The sequence below is a fragment of the Pimephales promelas genome, chromosome 14 (assembly GCF_988280905.1).
Source record: "Pimephales promelas chromosome 14, fPimPro1.hap1.1, whole genome shotgun sequence".
Lineage (NCBI taxonomy): Eukaryota > Metazoa > Chordata > Actinopteri > Cypriniformes > Leuciscidae > Pimephales > Pimephales promelas.
Genome location: NC_142782.1, coordinates 22,518,666 through 22,540,763, shown reverse-complemented (window position 1 = coordinate 22,540,763; position 22,098 = coordinate 22,518,666). Strand labels below are relative to the sequence as shown.

The 22,098-nt window shown below is 37.5% G+C and overlaps 2 protein-coding genes across 4 annotated transcripts in view; one reads left to right on the top strand and one right to left on the bottom strand.

Annotated features, from left to right (window-relative positions):
* The window catches only part of gnai3 (guanine nucleotide binding protein (G protein), alpha inhibiting activity polypeptide 3), a 31,203-nt gene extending 22,877 nt beyond the window's left edge, over positions 1-8,326 (top strand). For all 3 annotated transcript variants that reach the window (XM_039657893.2, XM_089119612.1, XM_089119611.1), the window contains exons 5-9: positions 3,162-3,290; positions 5,865-5,994; positions 6,448-6,601; positions 7,588-7,798; positions 8,019-8,326. In XM_039657893.2, the coding sequence (XP_039513827.2) occupies positions 3,162-3,290; positions 5,865-5,994; positions 6,448-6,601; positions 7,588-7,778 (604 nt within the window). In that variant the 3' untranslated portion in view covers positions 7,779-7,798; positions 8,019-8,326. The remainder of the gene's footprint in view (positions 1-3,161; positions 3,291-5,864; positions 5,995-6,447; positions 6,602-7,587; positions 7,799-8,018) is intronic.
* A 1,534-nt stretch (positions 8,327-9,860) lies between these two features.
* Positions 9,861-16,501, bottom strand: gnat2 (guanine nucleotide binding protein (G protein), alpha transducing activity polypeptide 2). The gene is made up of 9 exons (XM_039657892.2): positions 16,094-16,501; positions 14,505-14,547; positions 14,075-14,216; positions 13,568-13,725; positions 12,911-13,039; positions 12,574-12,703; positions 12,213-12,366; positions 11,277-11,485; positions 9,861-10,709 (listed from the first exon to the last, which is right to left on the bottom strand). Exons 1-8 carry the CDS (start codon positions 16,209-16,211, stop codon positions 11,295-11,297), a joined length of 1,065 nt encoding a protein of 354 aa, XP_039513826.1. The 5' UTR covers positions 16,212-16,501; the 3' UTR covers positions 9,861-10,709; positions 11,277-11,294.
* Positions 16,502-22,098: the final 5,597 nt, after the last annotated feature.

Genomic DNA, 22,098 nt, shown 5'->3' with positions numbered 1-22,098 from the left:
CGTCTATATGAGACAGGCCTTTATAATTTAGTGTTGAGATGTTGTTCATTGAGTCTCTAATCTCTAAAAATCTCCAAATGCTCCACATGAAACTGCAGTCTTCCGACCTTTTACTATCGTGTCAATAAAGTCATTCTGTTCTACATCACTCACCGATCAAAAAAGGCTTTGGCGGGACAAAAATTTGCTTTGGCGGCCGCCAAAAAGCAGACGGTTTTAGAAGATTTTATTTACCCAAACCTGCAGCCACACCAGGCGTGTAAAAGAGACAGGCATCTATTTGGGACTCGGGTATTATTTGAAGTTTTACGGTATTTTAAAATAAAGTATACAATTATTTGAACAGAACATGCCAATGTTTATTTTGGGTTATAACTTTAGATAGTTATTTTGCAAAATATTGTTTTTACTTCCAAAACCTTTGGTTCATTGTACCATAATTTGTCTCCAAAGAATCATTCTTTTGTTTGAAGTGTTTGATATGGAGTAAATCAGATTTATGTTTCCTTTAGCCCAGTTTAGCATAGTTCCTTTAGCCTTGTGCAGACCTGTTTTTTTTCCTGGTAGATTCCAGCTCATTGACTGTGGGGGAATTTGTGGCTTTCGGAATTCCATTGCACAACGTTTTTCCCCCTCACAGATTTTTTTCCATGTTACCGTCATTCTTTCACTCTGTTTTTAGCTTTGGTAGCCACTGAGAATGTTTCCAGTAATAACAAAGACAAGAGCAAACTTCTCTCCTTTCAGTGAACTTATGTTTTTATGCATTGAAACTATAGAGCCAAATCTAGAGCCATAGAAGTTTTTAATGCTGTGAGCTCCTGTGTTATGGCAGAATTAGTGGATGGGTCGTTTGATGGATACATCTTTATTTTAGCCACAAGCCTGTACTGCAGTGATTTCTCTCTCTCTCAGATTCATGTAGCTTTATTGGCATGGTGAAAGAAATCTTTACATTGCCAAAGCATTCATAATACTATATAATACTTTTTTTTACATGGAAATAAACCTAAATCTAATATTTACACAGTGTCTATAGGTGTGTAGTTTATAGCTCTGTCCTGCAGGAGGCTCTTTCTTCGTTTCTAGCTCGAAAGGGGATAGAAAGTGTCTCTAATGCTTGTTTAAATTGGGGCAGGATGTTAAAAAGTGAAACTCTTGGTTTCCACTTGGTTCACTGAGCAATGAGGGCACAGTCACTCTTCCTTCGGCAGCCAGGTCTGCTTGTGTCTGCCTGTCTCTATGCTCAGTGTGTGTTCACTGAGTCTGTACATGCTCAGGACTATCCTAAGTTTTGGGTCTCTCACTTTACTCGGGTATCCTGCCAATTCATATGTCCTGTGTACTAGGGCCAAATAACATTTCAGTTTACTCTGTTTGATAAAACGCCGGTGTGGACAGAGATCGTATTCGTTTTAATTCTCAGTTTTTAAACGAAAACGCAGTAGTGTGGACGGATGGGGCCTCAGTCTGCAGTGTAGACAGCTCTCTCCTGGCCGTGTCCCTATCTCTGTGCTTGGCTGTGGGGCTGTTGCTGGTCTGGGGTTCGTTTCCCGAAAACATCGTTAGCCAACTATGGTCGCAAGTTGGTCGCAATTTCCATTGAACTCTATTGGCAACGACGGCACTTGAGACCATTGTTGCCTAACGATGCTTTCGGGAAACGCACCCCTGGTCTGTTGTCTGAATTGTTTGCAGGGAGAACATCATCTCCTTGAGCTGGACCATTTCTCCCTCTAAATTTGTGAATCTCTCCCTCATGTCAGTGCAATAGCAGTGTGGATGGGGGTCTTTGGTCTGTTCTGTGCTTGAAGAGTCTCTGTGTTTTGTCTGATCCACGTCTGTGTGGAAGACTGACTCCTCAGGAGGGAAAAGTTGGTCACTGGTAGTAGTCTCTTTCTGTGCTCTGGCTTTGATGCAGAGGAAGTCTTGTTCAAAGAGACCATTGATGCTTTTTATCACCTCTATACCCGTTGTTTTGTAGATATTTACGGTCGTAGTTGTGTCTTCCTCGTTTCTCATTTTTAGCTGGAAACACCAGGATGCCTTTTCTTTCAGTGTGCAATGATGGCCTTGTGCCATGCATAGGGCTTGTTGGTATAGAATATCAGGTTACTTATGTTGCCATCTTTATTTAGGTCTGCAAAAAGGGTTTCTGGGTTGTCTGTCAGTCTTTTGTTTTTGTAGACTTCCCGTGCCGATTCATTTGTGACATTTTTAGCATAGTGTAGTTCGAAATATGGGGGTTGTTTAGGCCTGACGCTGTGACTGTAGTGTTCTGAGCTCTTCTGGGGGCAAGGCCAGGATGAACTCTTCTGTGGCGGGGCCAGGATGATGCACTGGTAGGGCTGGGCGATAAAACGATAACGATAATTATTGCGATATAATTTTTCTTGATAAAACGATAACAAGAGGCCGATAAATGTGCGATAATGTTTATGCGCCAAAAGTGGAACGAAACTCATTTGAATCGCGCGCACCACACAGAGCATTTATCTGGTCGGCTCAAAGTCCAAAGGGCAGCGCACCAGAGCCCGTCTAACGGAGAGCCTTGGCACTCCCTTTTATCCCCATTGTGAATCATCTTGGTTGCAGTTCCATTAGAATTCCACTGGAGGTGATCGCGGGCGAGCGCAGAATGAATGGGAGTCTATGGAGCTAAACGGCTAAATGTGTCTCTTTCTCCTGCTTGTCGTTGAATCAACATTTCTTGATTTTCGATTTCTTACAGGTAAGGCCGTTGTTGGCCGGAACACCCTAGCATTCTGCTATTGTGTGACATCATCACATTTTTGAACAGAATTTTAGAACAGATAAGTGAACTTAAAAATGTGTTTTAACTTAGCCCTCCCTTTTGAATTCACCTTTCAAATTACTTGACAAAAAATTACATCCTGAGAAAAGTGGATTTCTGCGGGTGAAACCCCATAGACTCCCATTCATTCTGCACTCGATCGTGAGCGCCCCCGCATGGACAGAGACGTGTTACTGCAGCCAGTCCATAAACCGGAAGTAACCAGCCAGTGCCAATTCTCTTCAATTAGACATTCTCTGAGTGCACTGAGCGCAGCCCAAGCTCACGCAGACTCGCACTCTGATCGTCTCATATTGTTTTGTAAGTGGTTTCACAAAATGTTCACTATGGTTTGTCTCATGTCCAGCTATCTGAATGACCTGGATAGGATATCCCAGCCCACCTACATGCCCACTCAACAAGATGTGCTTAGAACTCGGGTCAAGACCACTGGCATTGTAGAAACACACTTCACCTTCAAAGAGCTCTACTTCAAGTAAGTGTCATCTCTCTCTCTCTCTCTCTCTTACACGCACACTTCCGGTGTGATTGTTGGGTGCGAGTGGACGGATCGAGTGTGAGTGGATTTACCTGAGTAGTAGGTTCGTCTTTATTTATGGGTATTTTTTTTTGTTTTTGATTATTTGGCCCTCTTGCTACCTGTCTTATCAGGGAAACATGACTTTGGGTTCACTCACGCAGCACCATACGGTTAAAGTGGTGTCCGCGGCAGGTGTTGAGGAATGTTACATGGCCCTTGGAGTAGGTGTGGGGCTTGAGTGGATTGTATCTGCTTCTAGAATGAATAATGCCATGGTGATTTTCCTCAACAGTATCGAAAAGGCAAATGAATTAGTTGAACATAGGATTGTGATCGGTGATGATTTTCTCACTGTGCTTCCCCTCTTACTATCACAAGAGAGTTACTTTATCCAATGTTCCCCCTTTTTTTAGTGATGAAATATTAATTCAGGCATTGTCTCGTTACGGTAAACTATGCCCAATCAAAAAGATGGCGATCAGTAGTGAATTACCTCTCTTGAAACACGTTGTTTCTTTTAGACGTTAGAATTTTCACTCAATTTTCGAGTTGATGGATTTGAGAATGTAATATTTGTTACACAACCGCAAAATCAAAGTGTTTCGGTTGTGGCAAATCAGGACATTTAGTTTGAAATTGTCCAAATTAAAGGATAATGAAGGTAACAAAGAAAACAATGTCAATGCTGTTCCCGGTACAAGTGAAGCACCTGAGGCTGTTTTGTTGAACTGAGGCGCCGGGGGTGAGCCGGGCTGAGCTGGAGTTGGTGGTCACGGGGAAAGTTACGCGATGTAACCAATACTAGTAATGATGGAAAAATGATTGGGGTACAGTTTTCTGGGAACACAGAAGAGAAAATATCATGTGGTGGTACAGAGAAAATGACTTTGCCATTGTAGGGAGTATTTGAGGTGGATTGTGTTGTTACAGAGATGAAAAAAAAAAAAAAAGGAAAAGTTCTAGTCAATTGCAGGGTGAAAAAGCTTGCAAAAAAGTAATGTACAAGTGAGGATCAGGAGACTGAATGTGATAGTGAGTCATCTGACTCCAGTATAGAGCTTTCTTAAAGCGATTTTTCTGGACGAAGTTACAATAATGAGGATATAAAGATGTTTCTTAAGGCAACAAAAAATAAAAGAGGTGTGTATTCAAGAATATTTCTGACATCAAGCAGTTTGGCGAAAAGAACAAGAAGTCTAATGACAGAAGGCTGTTTTAATAATCGAGAAGTGTATCATTTGAAGAAAATTGTGAGGCTTTTGGACAAGGAGTTGAGTAAAAATTATGTTAAAAAAATTAAGAGAAAGAACTTCTAATGATCTTTTGTGTGTTGGAGGGATGTTTTTTTTTTTTTTTAAATTATTTGTGAAATGAGTGAAGTACGCCTGGCTACCTTAAATGTGAATGGTGATAGAGACATTAGGAAAAGAGCCATGTTGAATGAAGTGATAAAACAAAAACAACTTGATGTTATATTACTACAAGAAACACATAGTGATGAAAAAAATGCTGCTGATTGGGCAAGGGAGTTTGAGGGCATAAGCAAATAAGCAGATCTTTGGAGAATTTAGAAAGTGAAATAAATAAATAAATGTCAACAGTTAGCTGAATCTACTGGGGATAAGTACTATTTAGAAATTGGATTAAGGAAAAAGGCCCCGTTAGATGATCTACTGGGATATAGGATACAAAAGGCACTGGTCCGGTCAAGATTGCAAAGTATAGCTCATATGGATGCACCGTCCAAATATTTTTTCAGCCTTGAGAAAAAAAAATGGGCAAAGACATTTAATTCAAGCCTTGCGCTCTGAGAATGGGGGGTGTTAATAGACCCTGTTGGTATCTGGAGGAGAGCAGTTGGTTTTTATCAGAAGCCATATAGAAGTGAGATTGAGTCGTGGCGTACCGAAGTAAATAGTCTCTTCACTTCCTTACCACAGATGTCTGAAGAGGGCAATGCAGCCCTTTTAGGTGTGTTGAGCTTGGGAGAGCTGTATAAAGTCTTGTGTATACTCGAGGTGTTGGGTTGCATAAACACCTTTTTTTGATGAAAATTGACTTTTCAAAGAGGCCGTGCTTCTATAAAAAAAAAAAAAGTGTGGAGCTTGTTTTACATTCAAAAGGCTGAAAGTTGATACTGGCTGCTAGAGGAACTCTTAATACTTGGAGCACGTTTAGATATAACGATCATTGGAAATTTACATGAGTTTAGTTCTGCTCTTTTTTGGGGGGCTGGATGTAATGTAAAACCTGAGTGGAGATCTCTGTATAAGCCGCCATTATCAAAGAGGGCAGGGGATTTACAGTGGAGAATCCTCCACGGTATCATTGCCATTTATATCTCTTTTAAATCCAGAAGTTAGTTCGGAATGTCCCTTTTTTTCCCAAAGGGGGAAAGGGTTTTTCATGCTTTTATGCAATGTTATAGAGTAGAACGATTATTTAGGTTGTTTATGTCTCTCTCTCTCTCTCTATTTCTCTCTGTCTGTCTGTCTCATGGCCTGATCATATCCGCTTGTATTCGAACAGGATGTTTGATGTTGGAGGTCAGCGTTCAGAGCGGAAGAAATGGATTCATTGTTTTGAAGGCGTCACTGCCATTATCTTCTGTGTGGCGCTCAGCGACTATGACCTGGTCCTAGCTGAAGATGAAGAGATGGTGAGTTTCCTTTCCATGGCGATCCTACCAATTCAAAGACACATTTGATATGAAGGATTAATGCAAATTTTATGGTAAAGGATGATAATCAGTGAGAAAAGCAATAGCAGAGCTAGTTTATTTTTGTTCATAGCCACCACAGGGGATGGTTCCATTTGTCCTGGTTGTGTTAAAGTGATTTTCTCATAGCTCATGGAAAACCCACATGGTTTCCTCAAGAGACCCAATTTCTTTAAATACACAATTTTTTTTTTCCATAAAAGGATATTTTTAGGTTGCATATCGACTTTCAGCAGAACTAAATGCACATTGTAGAATTAAATAACCCTCAATTCCATCACGGCACTAAGCATTTTTAATGCAAATCTCAGTTGTCAAACCAAGCAATGTTCAATCAAATGTGAGCAGATAAATGAGTCTCTAAGCAATATGTTGATCTTCTTATGTCCACAGAACCGAATGCATGAGAGCATGAAGCTTTTTGACAGCATCTGCAACAATAAGTGGTTCACAGACACATCCATCATCCTCTTCCTCAATAAGAAGGATCTGTTCGAAGAGAAGATCAAGAAAAGTCCACTCACGATATGCTACCCAGAATACTCTGGTGAGATTAAAATATTGAAATATTGTAGATTGAAAAGTTATTAAGTGGCTTAAGTAGCATATTCAACAATAGTTGTATTACTATCTTTTAGTTTTAGATGGTCCCGAAAAACTATTTAAATCACGTCTAAAATTAAATAAAACTTCAGATTATCAGTAAATCATATATTTAGTCAAGCATCATTATATTGGTTGAGCCTTTAGGAGAAGCTGCAGAGTGGATTCATTGCTTGTTTAAAAAACGTTATATAAATGAAGAAGGGACTACATGAGGTTAAGTTTGAACAGCCTATCAGATGAGGGGAAGCGCTGTAGAAAAAGCTCTGTTTTGTGTCTGCTAGGTATCATCCTTCAGGGCTGCGTGAAAGTTGAGTCTTTTAGTGCCTCTCTCTTTATTTTTAAAACACAGTATATTTATAGATGTTGGTTTGTCTTCAGTGTATTCCATTGAAATCAATATTTTTGGCCAATGGGCTGGACCATTATAGAAAACTTAATTTTTTCAAAGGGATGAATTAGTGTTTTTTTCCATACTGGACTAAAAAGCTTTAATTTACTCCTCCAAAAATTCTTTATATTTTTATATTGTGCCTAATCATCCTCTGCCTTGTTCATTGATGTGACATTCTCCATCTTCCCTCTTAAAAAGTTGTTGGAGTAACACTAAGAAATCTTTCTATGTTTAATTATGTTAAAATCCCTGTAATGGCAAAGCTGAATTTTCAGCATCATTACTCCAGTCTGAAGTCACATGATACTTCAGCAATCGTTCTAATTTGCTCAAGAAAGATTTCTTTCAATAATAGTTAAAGAATACTATTCTTATTAGTATCTTATATATTATTAATATTTAAACTGTGACGCATTGTTTTCAGGGTTCTGAATAGAAAGCTCAAGAGTAGCATTTATTTGAAACAGAAAATCTTCATTTGGACTTTGGTGTTAATCACACAAATCTTAAGCTCACATTTGTCTTGTGTTGCTCAGGAACGTATGCATATGAGGAAGCCGCGGCCTACATCCAGTGCCAGTTTGAGGATCTGAACAAAAGAAAGGACACTAAGGAGATCTACACACACTTCACCTGTGCCACAGACACCAAGAACGTACAGTTTGTGTTTGATTCAGTCACTGATGTCATCATCAAGAATAACCTCATAGAGTGTGGCCTCTATTGAAGCATCATCTGTGTGCTAAGGTAAGTACAATAAAAGAGAAAAGGGCCAGAACCTATAGGACTGTTTGAGATGTTTTAGACACAAATCATGATTCAGCAATACTTATTTTTTCCTAAATTTAGTACCATACATTTGGAAATACTGTACCTCAGACGCCTGGTGACCTTAAAACAAACATGAAATGTTTACCCGAAATGTTTCTATATTTAATAGTAAGACAGTTTTTTTTTTTTTTTACAGTTGTTTATGGAAAATTTCTGAACTTCACTGGCTGGTTGTTCCTGGTTTTATCCGAGCAAGAGAGACTGCCACCCCGCTGCTTGCACCCTTCACGCTAAATGCGGTACCCATGACCATGAACAGGATTTTTTAAAACATTTTATTTCTCTTTATTCTTTTATTCATAATGACAGTCTGTGATGGTCATTATTTCTTTGCCACTTTCTTTTAGTCTTATTTTATTTCCAATATTCCTCTATAGGTATTACATGAAACACTACTATGCATAGATCAAAATACAAAATTGACGATATTATGTGTGACTATATGCCAACCCCCATTAGATCAAATATCTTTAAGATTTCAATAATAGTCATATTAATAACAGTGTATCAGTTCTTATGGGAAAGAAAGTTTTTCATAGTGATTATTTGCTAATTTATTACTTATTTAGGTCTGTCTTTAAGACTTTATTTGCAAACAGCAGAATTTCTAAGAATTAAGTTGCTATGATGAGTGAAACGTTATGTTATTGTTGTAACTAGTAATTCACAGCCTAAACCCCAAACACACAGCTACAGGATAATTTTTTTTAAACTAATTATTGTACATGAATCACTTAATATAACACGCTTTATATAACACACTATTTTTGTATTTCTTGAGAACCTGTAAAGGTGTGAACAAATACTTTTCTCACAGATGCATTTCTGAATGGGGCTAAAATTATGACCCTCTGTTTGGTCAAGCACTTGGGAACAAATGCCACGAAAACAGAGCATGATGGCCGGATTATTTACATTCATGTCTTGGAGTACAGCCTTTTCTAAGACTTGTTTAATGTGCTTTTGTTTAATCCTGTGGATTTTAGTATTTTTTTAAACAAACTGACACAATGTGATCTGGTTTGTAATACCTGTGTTGAATATGAAAAGGGTTTCCATTGATTTAAGATTAATGTCTTTAACATCTTGAACATGCCAAATAGTCACTAAAATATTCGCAAGACAGCCATTATCCATATATTTCCAACACTGGTACTTTGATGTACTCAATGAATTAGTTAAAATTCATTCAACAATCTGTGATTTCCTGTTTATATCCCTACTTTATTTGAATTATTTTTAACATAAAAAGTGCAAATGAACAACTAATGGTAATGATCGCACTGAATGACTAATATGCTATAAACTTGGTTTTAGTTTCTTAACACATTGGGAATTATTTTAAAATGTTTTGGCTTAAAGGTTGTTTCTGATTGTCACCAATTGCTGCAGTTTTGAAAAAATACTTATGCAAACCTTTAAGTAAACCCATATACATAATCATGATCAGAAATGAACTTTAACAGCCATCAGTTGAAAATAATCTATTTTTTGAAACAATAGATCAAAGAATATTTGATCATTTTAGTCTTCAAACGGCGAAGACAACTATACAGATTTTTTTACACTAAGAATCATACCTAAATGTATTTTACCATTTGTCTTATTTTAATGAGACCGTGTATCTGATTTAATATTGTGCAATTGCCAATTTTGGCTCTTTTATTTCCTACTATTCCAGTTGTTGTTTTTTTTCTGATTGTGCCTGTGGCTCTGAATGTGTATTTATGTGTAGTGTCACGATTGCTGGATATCTTTACTAATTTTAGCTGTTTTTTTTTTTTTATTATTATATAATGCTCTTAGCAAAAAGAGTGTTTTGTATTGTGGTTCATTCAAAATTAGATCTGACATGGGGTCAGTGTTTGAAAATCCCAATTAATACAATGTAAGGGGTCTCTTTCGTGAAAATGCACAATTACTATGGCGCTAATAGCCAGACAATTACAGCACATAGTAATCTGACACCAACAACCAGTGGAATTGATGCAAGTCTTTATTTCATGTGCCTACATTTACATTCCAGAACATCTCCACAAATGCAGACCTCAGGTTTAAAATAAAGCAACAGGCCATTCTAGAATTTTCACATGTTACTGTAATACTGTATCATAAATATATATATTTATGTCTCCATATATATTTTATATAGAATCTTCTTGAAACAGAATTTTTGTTTGCCTACTCTTATTTACATAACATAATGCCCTACTATGTTTGGGGCTGAAAAAGGAACATCTTTCACATATTGTGTTAGCTGGTTAAATTTAAACAATCAGGTCTTGATGGTATGCAGGTTTTTCCTTTCTCAAAGGAGACCAGACACTGCGCAGCATTGTACGTGTTTCTAATTGTTATCATGGGAATCTGATGTCCCACTATAATGTCTTTATTACAGCAAAATTCAATTGCATTAAATTTACTTTTCTTTTTCTGGAAATGAATGGAAAAAAAACAAAACATCTAACAGTCAAACCTCTATAACATTAAAACAGTGAGAGGAGGCTTCTCTACAAGCGTCATTAACTCATAGCATCAAAAGTCCCCTTTCTTTGGTAAGCCTTCTCTTATTGACTCTATAAGCAGTTTGAACTGTTTGAAATGTTTTTAGAGTCCCTTTGGAGAGCAGAGGCCATTAGTCTAATCTGGATCTAGTGTCTGAGGTTTGGTTGGGATGTTGAGGTTGTTCTTTGCCGGGGATCCGCTGACCACACTTGACTGCTTGCTGTAGAGTTCACCTTCATGCCACCTGTGGATGTTCTTTTGTTACCGTGGCAACTTCATCAGATTAAATCCAATCATTCAGGTGGGGATGGAGTAGAAAGATCTGGAAAATAACATTTCACTTAAATCGCTAAAAAAAGGTTCATCAGGATTCCAGATATAAAAATAAAGACTTTATCACCCGCAATTGCTACAGTACTTTATATCACACTATTCTGAGAATTGTGAGATACAAAGTTGCAGTTACCTTTTTATTATTATTATTAAGTTGTGAAAACAAGCTTCCATTTAAAGGTAATTATTTTATTCAGACAAAAAATTAACAGTCTACACTGGAAGCCAGGAAACCAGGCAGATGAATTCAGCAATAGTAAAATGAAGAGTATCTATGCATCCAAGTTTATTTCAACGTTATTTTATTTTCAAATAGCTTGATACAATATTACTTATGACTAGTCTGGTTGTACTTTTTAATTCATATACAAATTATTAGAAACAAAAGCTGGTTTAATTTAATAGACAGGGTCACATAAAATCAATATTTGTGCTTAAAATCGAATAGAAATGGGGGAATCCGTCAACTGAAGTCGGAAATTTACTTTTAACGTTCCACTCGTGTCCAGTGTAAACAGGGCGTAAGAATCTGCTTTATTTTTTTCAGGGAACGTACCTTTGAAAAAGTCGATGTTCAGAACAGACCGCAGTCCTTGAGGTTTTCTTTGATGATAATGTCTGTCACAGCGTTAAACACAATCTCAACGTTCTTTGTGTCTGTGGCACAGGTCAGGTGAGCGTAGATCTCCTTCACTCCCTTCTTCATGTTCAGTTCCTGAAATTGATTCTTGATATAGTTGCTGGCATCTTCATATGTGTTTGGACCTGGAAAATTGAGATGTTCATCAATTATTATAGTCTCCCATGGTGTAGTGGCTGTATTTGTGTTTACAGTTCCAGTACCAATTGCAATAGATAAACAATTCAGACTTTTAATGAATGAGTTCATTGAAAAATAGACATGAATTTACTCACCATTGTGCTGATCCATGACCTGTATGACCTTCTATCTTCTGCTGAGGTACATTTTTAAAGAATACCCTGACAAATCTTTTCAATAGAATGAAAGTGAATGACTGTCAAGCTTCAAAAAGAATGCAAAAGCACTATAAAAGGTCTATACCAGCCACAAGAAGCCATACCATGAACAGTCACTATTAGTTAGTTAGTTAGTTGTTGTGATTGGTTCAAGTCAGTTAGTTCATTGAAAAGATGTGACTCAATAGAATGATTAATTTGTCAGTCAACTTGCCGATGAGAGCTTGGTCAAATCAAGATTATAACAACTTCAATTTTAATCTGTTCTTCACACAAAGCTATCATATGGCTTTAGATGACCTAATGTATTATACTTTCATGGTACTTTTACTTTTTGTCATTCTGAAGCTTGACAGTCCCAGTCTTTGTTTGCCAGGAATGGCCAGGATGATTTTATGTTCTACAGAAGAAAGTCATACAGGTTTGGAATGATAGGAGTGTGAGTTAACAGTCAAGTCCTGGTCAAAGTACTGCTTAATGGTGTTGTGTTTATGTATATAGAGACCTCACTCACCATCATAGTCAGGGAAACAGATGCTCAGGTGGACTTTCTTGATCTTCTCCGAGAAGAGATCTTTCTTGTTGAGGAAAAGCACAATGGAAGTTGTGGCGAAGAACCTGTGGTTGCAGATACTGTTGAAGAGATGGAGACTCTCGTGCATGCGGTTCTGGGAAAACATGAGGAACAAAATAATATAAGTTAACAGTCAAAAGAACATTTTAATAATGATTAAAAAAAAACAACACTTTTTCCACTAAAAAGAACCTTTTGTGGAATGGAAAGGTTCCAGGGGCATTAACGGTTCTTTATGGAACCACAGATACCAATAAAGAATCTTTGTTTTTATCTATGTTGGCTAAAGATAAGCACTTACCACTTCATCATCTTCTACCAGCACCATGTCATAAGCACTCAGGGCTCCACAGAAGATGATGCAAGTCACACCTTCGAAACAATGAATCCACTTCTTCCTCTCAGACCTCTGGCCACCCACATCGAACATCCTGCGGCCCAGGGGAACATGAAAAGGTTTCATTCAAAGCTTTGGTTAATTTTTCTTTGCTGAAATCTACCTAAAATAGTCATTTTACATGGATAGTACTATTACAGTTTTGGTCTTGGGTATCATTACATTACCATTTTTGTGGCTCTCAATTTTATCAAAGCATACCCAAAAGTTGCTTCAATCACTTTAGGCAGGTAAGACGCACCTGAAATGGAGCTCTTTGCAGCCGAACTGTTCCTCAATGATACCAGTAGTCTTGACTCGAGATCTCAGCACATCCTGCTCAGTAGGGAGGTAGTCGGATTTGCAGATTCTGTCCATTTCGGCCAAGTAGCTATGGAAGATAAGTCAGCAATTCATTTAAAGATACCTGAATTGTACATCTGCTAAAGTACTGAAAATCTCCAAAGCATAACAACTCTGTACTGCATTCAAAGTGAGAAACGGATGGTCTAACCACATCCTCAGGTGGAACTGTACTTAAAGGGATACTCCACGTTTTTTTGGAAATAGGCTCATTTTACAACTCCCCCAGAGTTGAACAGTTGAGTTTCACCGTTTTCAAATGCATTCAGCCGATTTTCTGATATTTAGAAGAATATCAGTAATCAGACAGTTTCTGGTCTTATTGACTTCCATGGTAGGAAAAAAAATATACTATGGAAGTCAATGAGACCAGAAACTGCCTGGTTACTGATATTCTTCTAAATATCAGAAAATCGGCTGAATGGATTCAAAAACGGTAAAACTTAACTGTTTTACTCCAGGGAAGTTGTAAAATGAGCCTATTTCCAAAAAAAAAAAAAAAAAGTGGAGTATCCCTTTAATAGGTATTGCTGTCCCTGCTGAGTGTTTTACTTACTATCCGGCGGAGTCGTTTAGCTGGTACTCAGCAGCTCTCTCAAAAGAAGCCTGGACGCCTGAATCCTTCCATAGCCTCTTGATGACATCTGCCAACTCTGGAGGCATGGTGCCCTCCTCAATGGAGTCAGACAGGTTCTGAAGCTTCTGACCATCCTCCTGCATGGGACAGTAAAATGGACACTGTTAGGCACCATATGGTCAGTCACCAATTGGTTTGCTTATCTAATATGTTGCAATGAAATGAAAGTAGAGACAGATTTTCACTGGAAGGTCCAGTTTTGACATTTTGATTAACCATTACGAGGTCAAATAAATAGAAAATGAGGTGATTGTAAAAAATGAAATATGCACAGATAAACTGTTCGAAACTATTTCGAAAATGAATAGGGTGCATTTTCATTGCATGCCGACTTTAACAGTGGGTTTCAGCGTGTGAATTTTGTTAGTATGTGAAAGTGAATGTCCACAAACTAATCATTGGTGTTTTTGGAGTTGTTTGGCAGACCTGTGCTGCTGGTGACCCAAATTGGATGTCCAGCATCTCCATGCCTCTGATGATGGCCAGAGCAGACTGCAGGATGTTGCCAAAAATAATAGATCGAAACTCCATTTGTTCTTCTTTTGTATAACCACCTTGATGGAGAATTCTTGGGGGGGGGGGGGAAAGAACAATGTTTTTCATTGATTTGTAGGTGAATTTGTATACATGCACTGCACAGACTCCACATTCACTACCACCTGGTGGTCACAGATTAGCATTACAAGGTGTTGAAAAATGAATTCAAGTGCTGGCATTTCCCAAATGCACACCAACTGTTAAGAAATATTTCAGCTAGAATGCACGGATTTTAAATTCAGATGAAACGTATATCCCTAATGTGCTCCCGCAACCTCTAATGGGCTCTTCTGAGCATGTTGCATGCATTTATACTCACTTCATCTGTTTTACAATGGTGCTCTTCCCTGACTCACCAGCACCTACAAGACAGAGCGAGAAACATGTGTGAGTGTACGTAAGAACAAATGAGGACAGTTCAGATTTATTTCGACCAAATTATTTCCCTCTGTGACTTTTAGCTTAGTTCGAAGGTCTTTGTCCAAGTCATATTGATCTGAATATCGCCTCGGTATATGTCTATGTTTAGCTCTTTCTCTGAATGCAACTGTTTATTTTATATTTTAATAACGAGGTCATGTTAAGCAGAGATAATCTGTCAGGGAAAACTTATAGATTGTCATTGATGTCCAGGTCAGAGGAAGGCTCTTTAACCTGCTTATAAAGTGACCCAATTGGATTTGTGTTAGGGAAAGCTTCTCAGAAGATCACTGACACTTTGATTCGTCTTGGAGCTTCAGTCAGTCGAGGGCGAGGGGGTGGGGCTCAACCGTCTCCCGTGGCAACTGTCACTCTTCTGTGCCCTTACGTCCTGAGTTAGCTGTGGTGTGATGTGTTAAGAGAACTTGCGTCATCCCTGTTACATCTCTGCCTGTATGACTGCTTAGTTTAGCAACTAGATTAGATTAGGTGGAAAACGGTTGTCTACTTCCTAACTGTCAGAAATGAACACACATCACTACCAATATAAGCACGCGCACTCTTTGACTTTTGTGCAAGAGAAGTGATTTCAAAACTAATTTCCAAAATTCACTTCACGCAACATGTATCTGTACTTAATTAAATTAGTTAATTGGTCTTCTAACGTTGTATTTGACCAATGTTATTATTATTTAAGAACAGCAGGCTACAAACTTCCTGTTCGGAAAGGAAGTGGCTTGTCGAGCTGGAGGAAATCAGGTCAGTACTTAATCAATGCATCTGTCTCACAACGATTTGCTGAAATTGCTCATTGATTTAAAGCGTCCTGATGTAACAAACTGTTAGGAGCATTGAAACTGGCCTCCTCTGTTTTTCATTCCCATTGGAAGATAAACTGAACCTGAGCTTAAGAGGATCGGGGCTTAAACCATCACGGTAATCGGATTCAGGTCTTATTGTCAATATGCCACAATTCACAGGGATCCTTGGGTTGTGATTTTTTAAGGCGACTTCACTTGCAGTGAAAATGTTAAACATTTTCAAAAGCTAAATTCGAAAATCCTTAAAACTGAAAACATAAATACAAAAAAAAATACTGAAAAAGAGCTGATGTGGATCATGTATAAATGTAAAAATAATCACAAGTAAATGTGTTAAATGGCACAAAACAACATGATTTGGAAAAACATTATAATGAAGTCAACTGATTACACATGCAATGTTTAATTTATTAAATAATAACATAACCTGTGGTTGTCTCAAATCTTTTGTAAGTCCGAATTTTGCTTACAGAATTTCTTAACACTCTGCTCTAGTGCATCTATAACTCTTAAAAAATCAGAAGAATAACCTTAGGTTTTTAATCCCACTTGCAACTTAGTATCAGTGATCACCCGTTGCAGGCACATAAAGCTTCTGAAGTTTCTGCATCAGTAACTGGTTAACTCAACACCAATGTACTGGAGGAGTCAAACACTGATTTCTTACCCAGCAGCAGAAGTTTGACCGTCTTGGATTCTTTATCAGCATCTTCCTGGAGCTGTTTTTCCAGCTCTTTGGACTTCTTGGCCATTTCCTTATCCTCTGCACTCGCTCCGCTACCCATCTCGTCGTCAGACGCTTCCCTGTCAAGTTCCTCAAGGTAAGAAATTTTGACGGCTTTCCCTGTTCTTTGCTGACAGAGAAATGGATGCAGGTAGCTCTGTACCTTGGATCACACAATTAGGGGGAGGGTTGCAAAAGTGTTGATTCCTCTCCTAGGTGTGACTGACCTGCCTCGGGATGGACAAGTGGATAGAGACAGGGACAGAGACTGAAGCGGACTGCCCTGCTTCCTCCTTTGGTTGCTCTATCCCCTCTAATTCCTCCTTGTCCACCTCAAAAGTCTTAGCTTAGGATTGGGGAGGGCTTTACTGATCTTCCTGTGTGAACCAGCCAATCCTATTAGCTCAGCTAACAAGGACAGGAATGAAGGTTGTAAAAATTAGGAGCAATGCTTCTTGTGCATTGATCAGATAATGTAGTGTGATTTAAAGTGTGTGTGATATCAATAGGAGCTTGCTCAGATTTGTGTCTAACTGATACATAGGTCACAATATTTGAAGTTTTAGGAAAATGAAGACATGCCATCATGCATGTTTTATATCTACAAATTCTACAATCTACAAGAAAAATTCTTATAGATATTTAGATGTGTGAACTCTGATGTTGATTTAGTTCTGAGAGATGCAGAGGTCAGAGGATGAAGGGTTTTACTCTTGTCCTTGGCGGACCTTTTTGTCGGAGGGGTTGACACATGTAAAGCATTGTCCATGTGATAGGCCTACACACACAGCCAGTTTCAAGCGTTATGTAACCTTGATCTTGGGGGACTTACGGGTCAGTGTGTCTTGTTTCCAAAAGATGGGAGTGGTAAAATCAGCTCTGAAGTTGCCAAACGATCGCTTGTCTTCTCTAACATCATCTTTAACACCACTGAACAGATCTCCCACTGTGCTTAGGGCAATGAACCTGCATTAACCATCCGCTATCCTCAATAAGATTTATTCTCATTGGGTTGTGAAGACTGATTTATTTTTATCCCAGCCTTAAGCTTGTATTAAATGACTCAACCTAGTAATGCAGTCCAAAATTACTATTGCCATTACTACACTCAGACAGCACCTTATGCCACCCTTTCTGACATCAGGCGACTGCTTTCTCTCTATGTGTGTTTCACTGATCTATAAACCAATTTCATGTGGCGCTTTAATTGGTCAGTTTTGAATAGTGATTTCAACTCTTAAAGGAGCAGTTCACTTTTAAAAAAACTTTTGCTGATAATTTACTCACCCCCTTGTCATCCAAGATGTCCATGTCTTTCTTTATTCAGTCGAAAAGAAATTAAGATTTTTGATGAAAACATTCCAGGATTTTCTCCATATAATCGACTTGGGTACCAGACGGTTCAAGGTCCAAATGAGAGTTTCAGTGCAGCTTTAAAGGGCTTTAAAAGAAACCAGACGACGAATAAGGGTCTTATCTAGCGAAACGATCGGCCATTTCACCAAAAATATTTAGGTTTTATAAGCACAAATGCTCGCCTTGCTCTGTTCTGTGATGCTCTGTTCGTGACTCTCCTATTCGAACTCGTTCATCAAAACAAACAAATCTTTTTCGAGTCATTTTGTTACGGAATACGGTTATTGCTAACTTATGTTCATTAAAGAAAAGATCTTAAAAAGCACTTTTAAAAGTAATGCATTACAATACTGCATTACTCCCCCCAAAAAGTAAATAATTGCATTAATTAGTTACTTTTAATGGAAAGTAATGCATTACATCGTTGTTGCGTTACTTTCTCTCACCTGGGCTGGGATATTTTTTTAATAATAAGTAAACAAAAGAAAATTTAGTCAAATTTAAAGGCTCTTTCACACCTGAAATAAATAAGCTTTCTGCTGGATTGCAGAGAAATAGAATGCAGGAGAAAAAAGTTTGTTGAAATGTTTATTTTTTGCTTATTAGTATGCTTTAACTATGTTGTATCAGAGGCCCTTTGCGATGCTTACTGGTCTTCATTTGTATATGCACAGCGTAGAGGGGTTTGGTTACAACTGTTTGATTGCCATTGACTGCCCAATGATTCTAGGTAGTCTTGGAAATGATTGGCTGGAGTTTTCGAGTCCTGCCCATTATTAAATTGCTTAATGTTCTTTTCAGTGCTTCTAACTCTGGCTGTAAGTGGGTTAGGAATAGGATTTAGAAAAAATGGTCATTCTTCAAAAGTATTGTTCAAGGTATTATTCAGGATAGTCTAAAACAAATAGTATATTACTTGACAGGCTACAGCAGTGAATCAAGGAATCAAGGATGAGCCTAAAACATGGTCAAGCATCCAAAATGGAAAGAAGATTTTTTTAAACAAGATTAACAAAATAAACACTTTTTTTCAGCCTCATGTCAACCAAGGCTGCCAGAACTCAGACATCATTTAAAATCACGGGTGACAAATTCTCTCCAACCACTAATGTCCCTCTGACTTGGATTAGGTAAGAGGTCAGAGTACATTATTGTTGTTGTTTTTTTTCTTATAATCTTATTTATAATCGTGCTGTATTTTATTTTTAATGATTCCATATTGTACATGCATACTACACTAGTATTATACTTGTACAGTATGCACTAGCATGTTTTGAAGCAAGCTGATATATTCCTTTTTTCTTTCTCTTTTCTTTTCTTTTTGAGTCAGAGAGTAATGTGTCTGTATACCTTTTTATTATTATTATCGATCAATATGTTGATACAAACTATGTACTGTTATCCATTTTCTTTCTGATTGGTAAAACACCAATAAAAAGAGTTAAACTAAAAATATGCAAATTGTGCCGGAGTTTATGCCGGATTTAGTTCGTAAATAATTTTGTTGTTAATTGAAGTTGTTATAGGCTACGTTAAATAATTTTGGATGTGTTCATTGTGATTATACTGGCTGGGTTTTTAAAAGTTTATAAAATTGACGGGATATCTGCATTTATGTAAACAAAGCTTGTCTATTTCCGAATGTAATCACGTGCATCTCTGATGATTATACTGTGTGTATATGTTGAAAAAAAAAACAGATTAAACAAACTCGCAACAGACACACCCCAAAGCGGAGACGTTATAGCGTTACCAGCGGCACTGAGCGGAGTTTTGCCGCTGTAGTGGACACGGACCACATCGTATATCATATTGTTTATAATACACATTTCCAGACACGTTCAGTAATGTTACTTCCTACAATCTTACTGTTACACTGAAATTGTTCAGTCTAGTTCACTAACCGTTTTTGTTATATTATACATTCACCTATGTTGACTATGCTGATTGGGAAAGATACACGAATAGTTAGTGAAATGCCTTATGCTAGATAACACCACAATTGTAACGTTATGGAGCATTAGTTCAATGTCAAGCTGCATAAAAGTAGCCTATTATTATAACGTTGCAGTGGGAGTTTACATGAGTTTCCAGCATGTTGTGTGATGCTTTCTCTGGTGTGTTGAAAGTTGAAAGTACCGTAGAGTGCTCACTCTTGTGTTCGAGCATGCACAAGAGCACGAGCATAGAAACATCACCGATAGAGGGCGCTAAAAAATACATATAGCACCTTTAATAATAAGCCATTAATTATAGGCTACAAAAAAATAATAACATTGTTAACAACATCCTAGGGCTCTAGTTTTGACTGACTAAATCTTACAATGTTAATATTTAGATGAAATGACAAATTTAAGATGAGCATATAGTCATTCATTCACTGTGTTGAGATATATTGAAAGGTCAAGTGTTTTAAAAGTCAGCCCAACCTTTCCTACATGACACAATGTAATAAAAACACGGCGCAGTTGCGATCAAATACGTCCATCTCTTGCAGTTTTAGGTTGAAAGAACAATTAAAAAGCAGTGGACCGCGTTCTGTGTGAACCAGCACAAAATTTCTGCAAAATGGACTGTCAAGGAAAATCACCAATATTCGCTCCACAGTGAATCCTCAACTCCTTACAGTTGATTTTAAACAATCCATTTACACTGATCTAAAACCAGAAGCGTATCTAGAACCTCCCACTCGGGAGCACATGCAGTCACATGCAGTCATGTAAATGCTTCCCCATCATTGGACATACCAACTTCTCTGTGTATGCGAGATTTAAACCCACGTCACTTTCGATAAGCAGATTTTTTCTTACTGCTTGTGGCAGGCTGTGAACACACAAATCCCTAAATGCTTCCAAGAGGAATATAGCAAGCTAATCATGGTATCCTTCTCTTCATCAGAGCCAATCTCATTAGCGTTTCTGTGGTCCAGCCCTGCCTCTAACGCTCCAGCACAGCTTCCATGCTGCTGACAAGATTACTAGCCGAGGCCTCCGTGGATCAGGGTGGGTAACAGTGGAGGAGGATTATTTAAATGATTATTTCCTGCCCTTTTTGTTAGAACTGATGAATGAGGAGGGGATTCTTAGAATAAAGAACAAGCTCAACCTTAGTAGACCATAGACACACGGCTGAGACACATGGAACTCTTATCAGCGGCATTGACATTAGGAAGTACTAAAATATATATCTTTTTTTTTTGTGTGTCGTTACAGTAGTTTTTTTCTTCTGCAAGCTGGCCTACAATATTTGCTCACTGAATGCATACTAATATCACTATATATTAAATGCTCAATGCTGCATGCTAGTTATTTTAATCTTATGTGTAAACGGTTGTCACCATGTTTGATGCTAATGCAATTAAAATACGACAGTGCAGCAGCATCTCACCCCCGCTTTTTCAAATGCGCAAACAAACTGCTAAATGCATGCTTTTACAGAGACCCAAATGCTTTCAGACCTGACACAGTTTAAACAACATGAGAGATTTCAGTAGAAGGACTGTTGAATCATTAAAGACTCTCATAGAAAGGGGTTGGGTGTACACTGTACACAGTCTGGATAGATTAGTTACAAATTGTTGTCAGTTACTGATTCCAAATTACATAACAATTGTAGGTGTAGTTACATAATCCTTTACATTACACATTTAAGGCATAATCTGACTGCTATTTAATTACTTTTAGATTACTTTTTTCCAAGCTTGTTTATCACATTGAATGGGATAATCTTGTACCATATTTATGTAAAAATACAAAGAGAAAGAAAATGTATTCCTCCCATTGTTATCAACAACATGAAGTGCATTAAATATAACATTATACGTCAGGGTTTCTCAGACTGGGGGTTGTGAGCTTAATGGAAAGCTATTAATTAAATTGTAAAAATTTTAAATAAATAAAACTAGTATTGTATATATATGTGTGTGTGTGTGTGTGTGTGTGTCATGTGACTACTGACATCAGAATCTGAACTGTCAATGTAATTTTATTATTGACTTAATTTTATTATTAACTAAACTTATTAACTTCCAATCTCAGGGGTACTTAAAGTAAATATATTGGGGCAAAAAGGTTCAGATGACAAATAATTAGGGAATCCCTGTATTACATATAAATGAATTTATACATTTTAATATGCTTGAAAACTAAACCTTCCAAAGACAGCAATACATGGTTAATTATTTGATAATTCAAATAATAGTTAATGTGTTCGTTAGGAGCTGATTAGATATGCACCATATTCCATATCTGATTAGATATAATTCCATATCATATTATATATTATATTATATATATATATTATATATTATATCATATATTATATCATATATCATTAGATATAATTCCATATCATATAATTCCATTAGATATAATTCCATATTCCAGATATAATTCCATATCTGATTAGATATGGAAAGAGAACGTCTCGGTTACGTATGTAACCCTCGTTCCCTGAGTAAGGGAACGGAGACGTTACGTCAGAAGTGACGGAGATTGGGGGTTTCGCATAGAAAGCCAATCCTCTTCGAGTATTAAAACACGAGCCAATGGCATGCAATGCCTTGGGGCTGCGGAAATTTGCATAGCGTACTC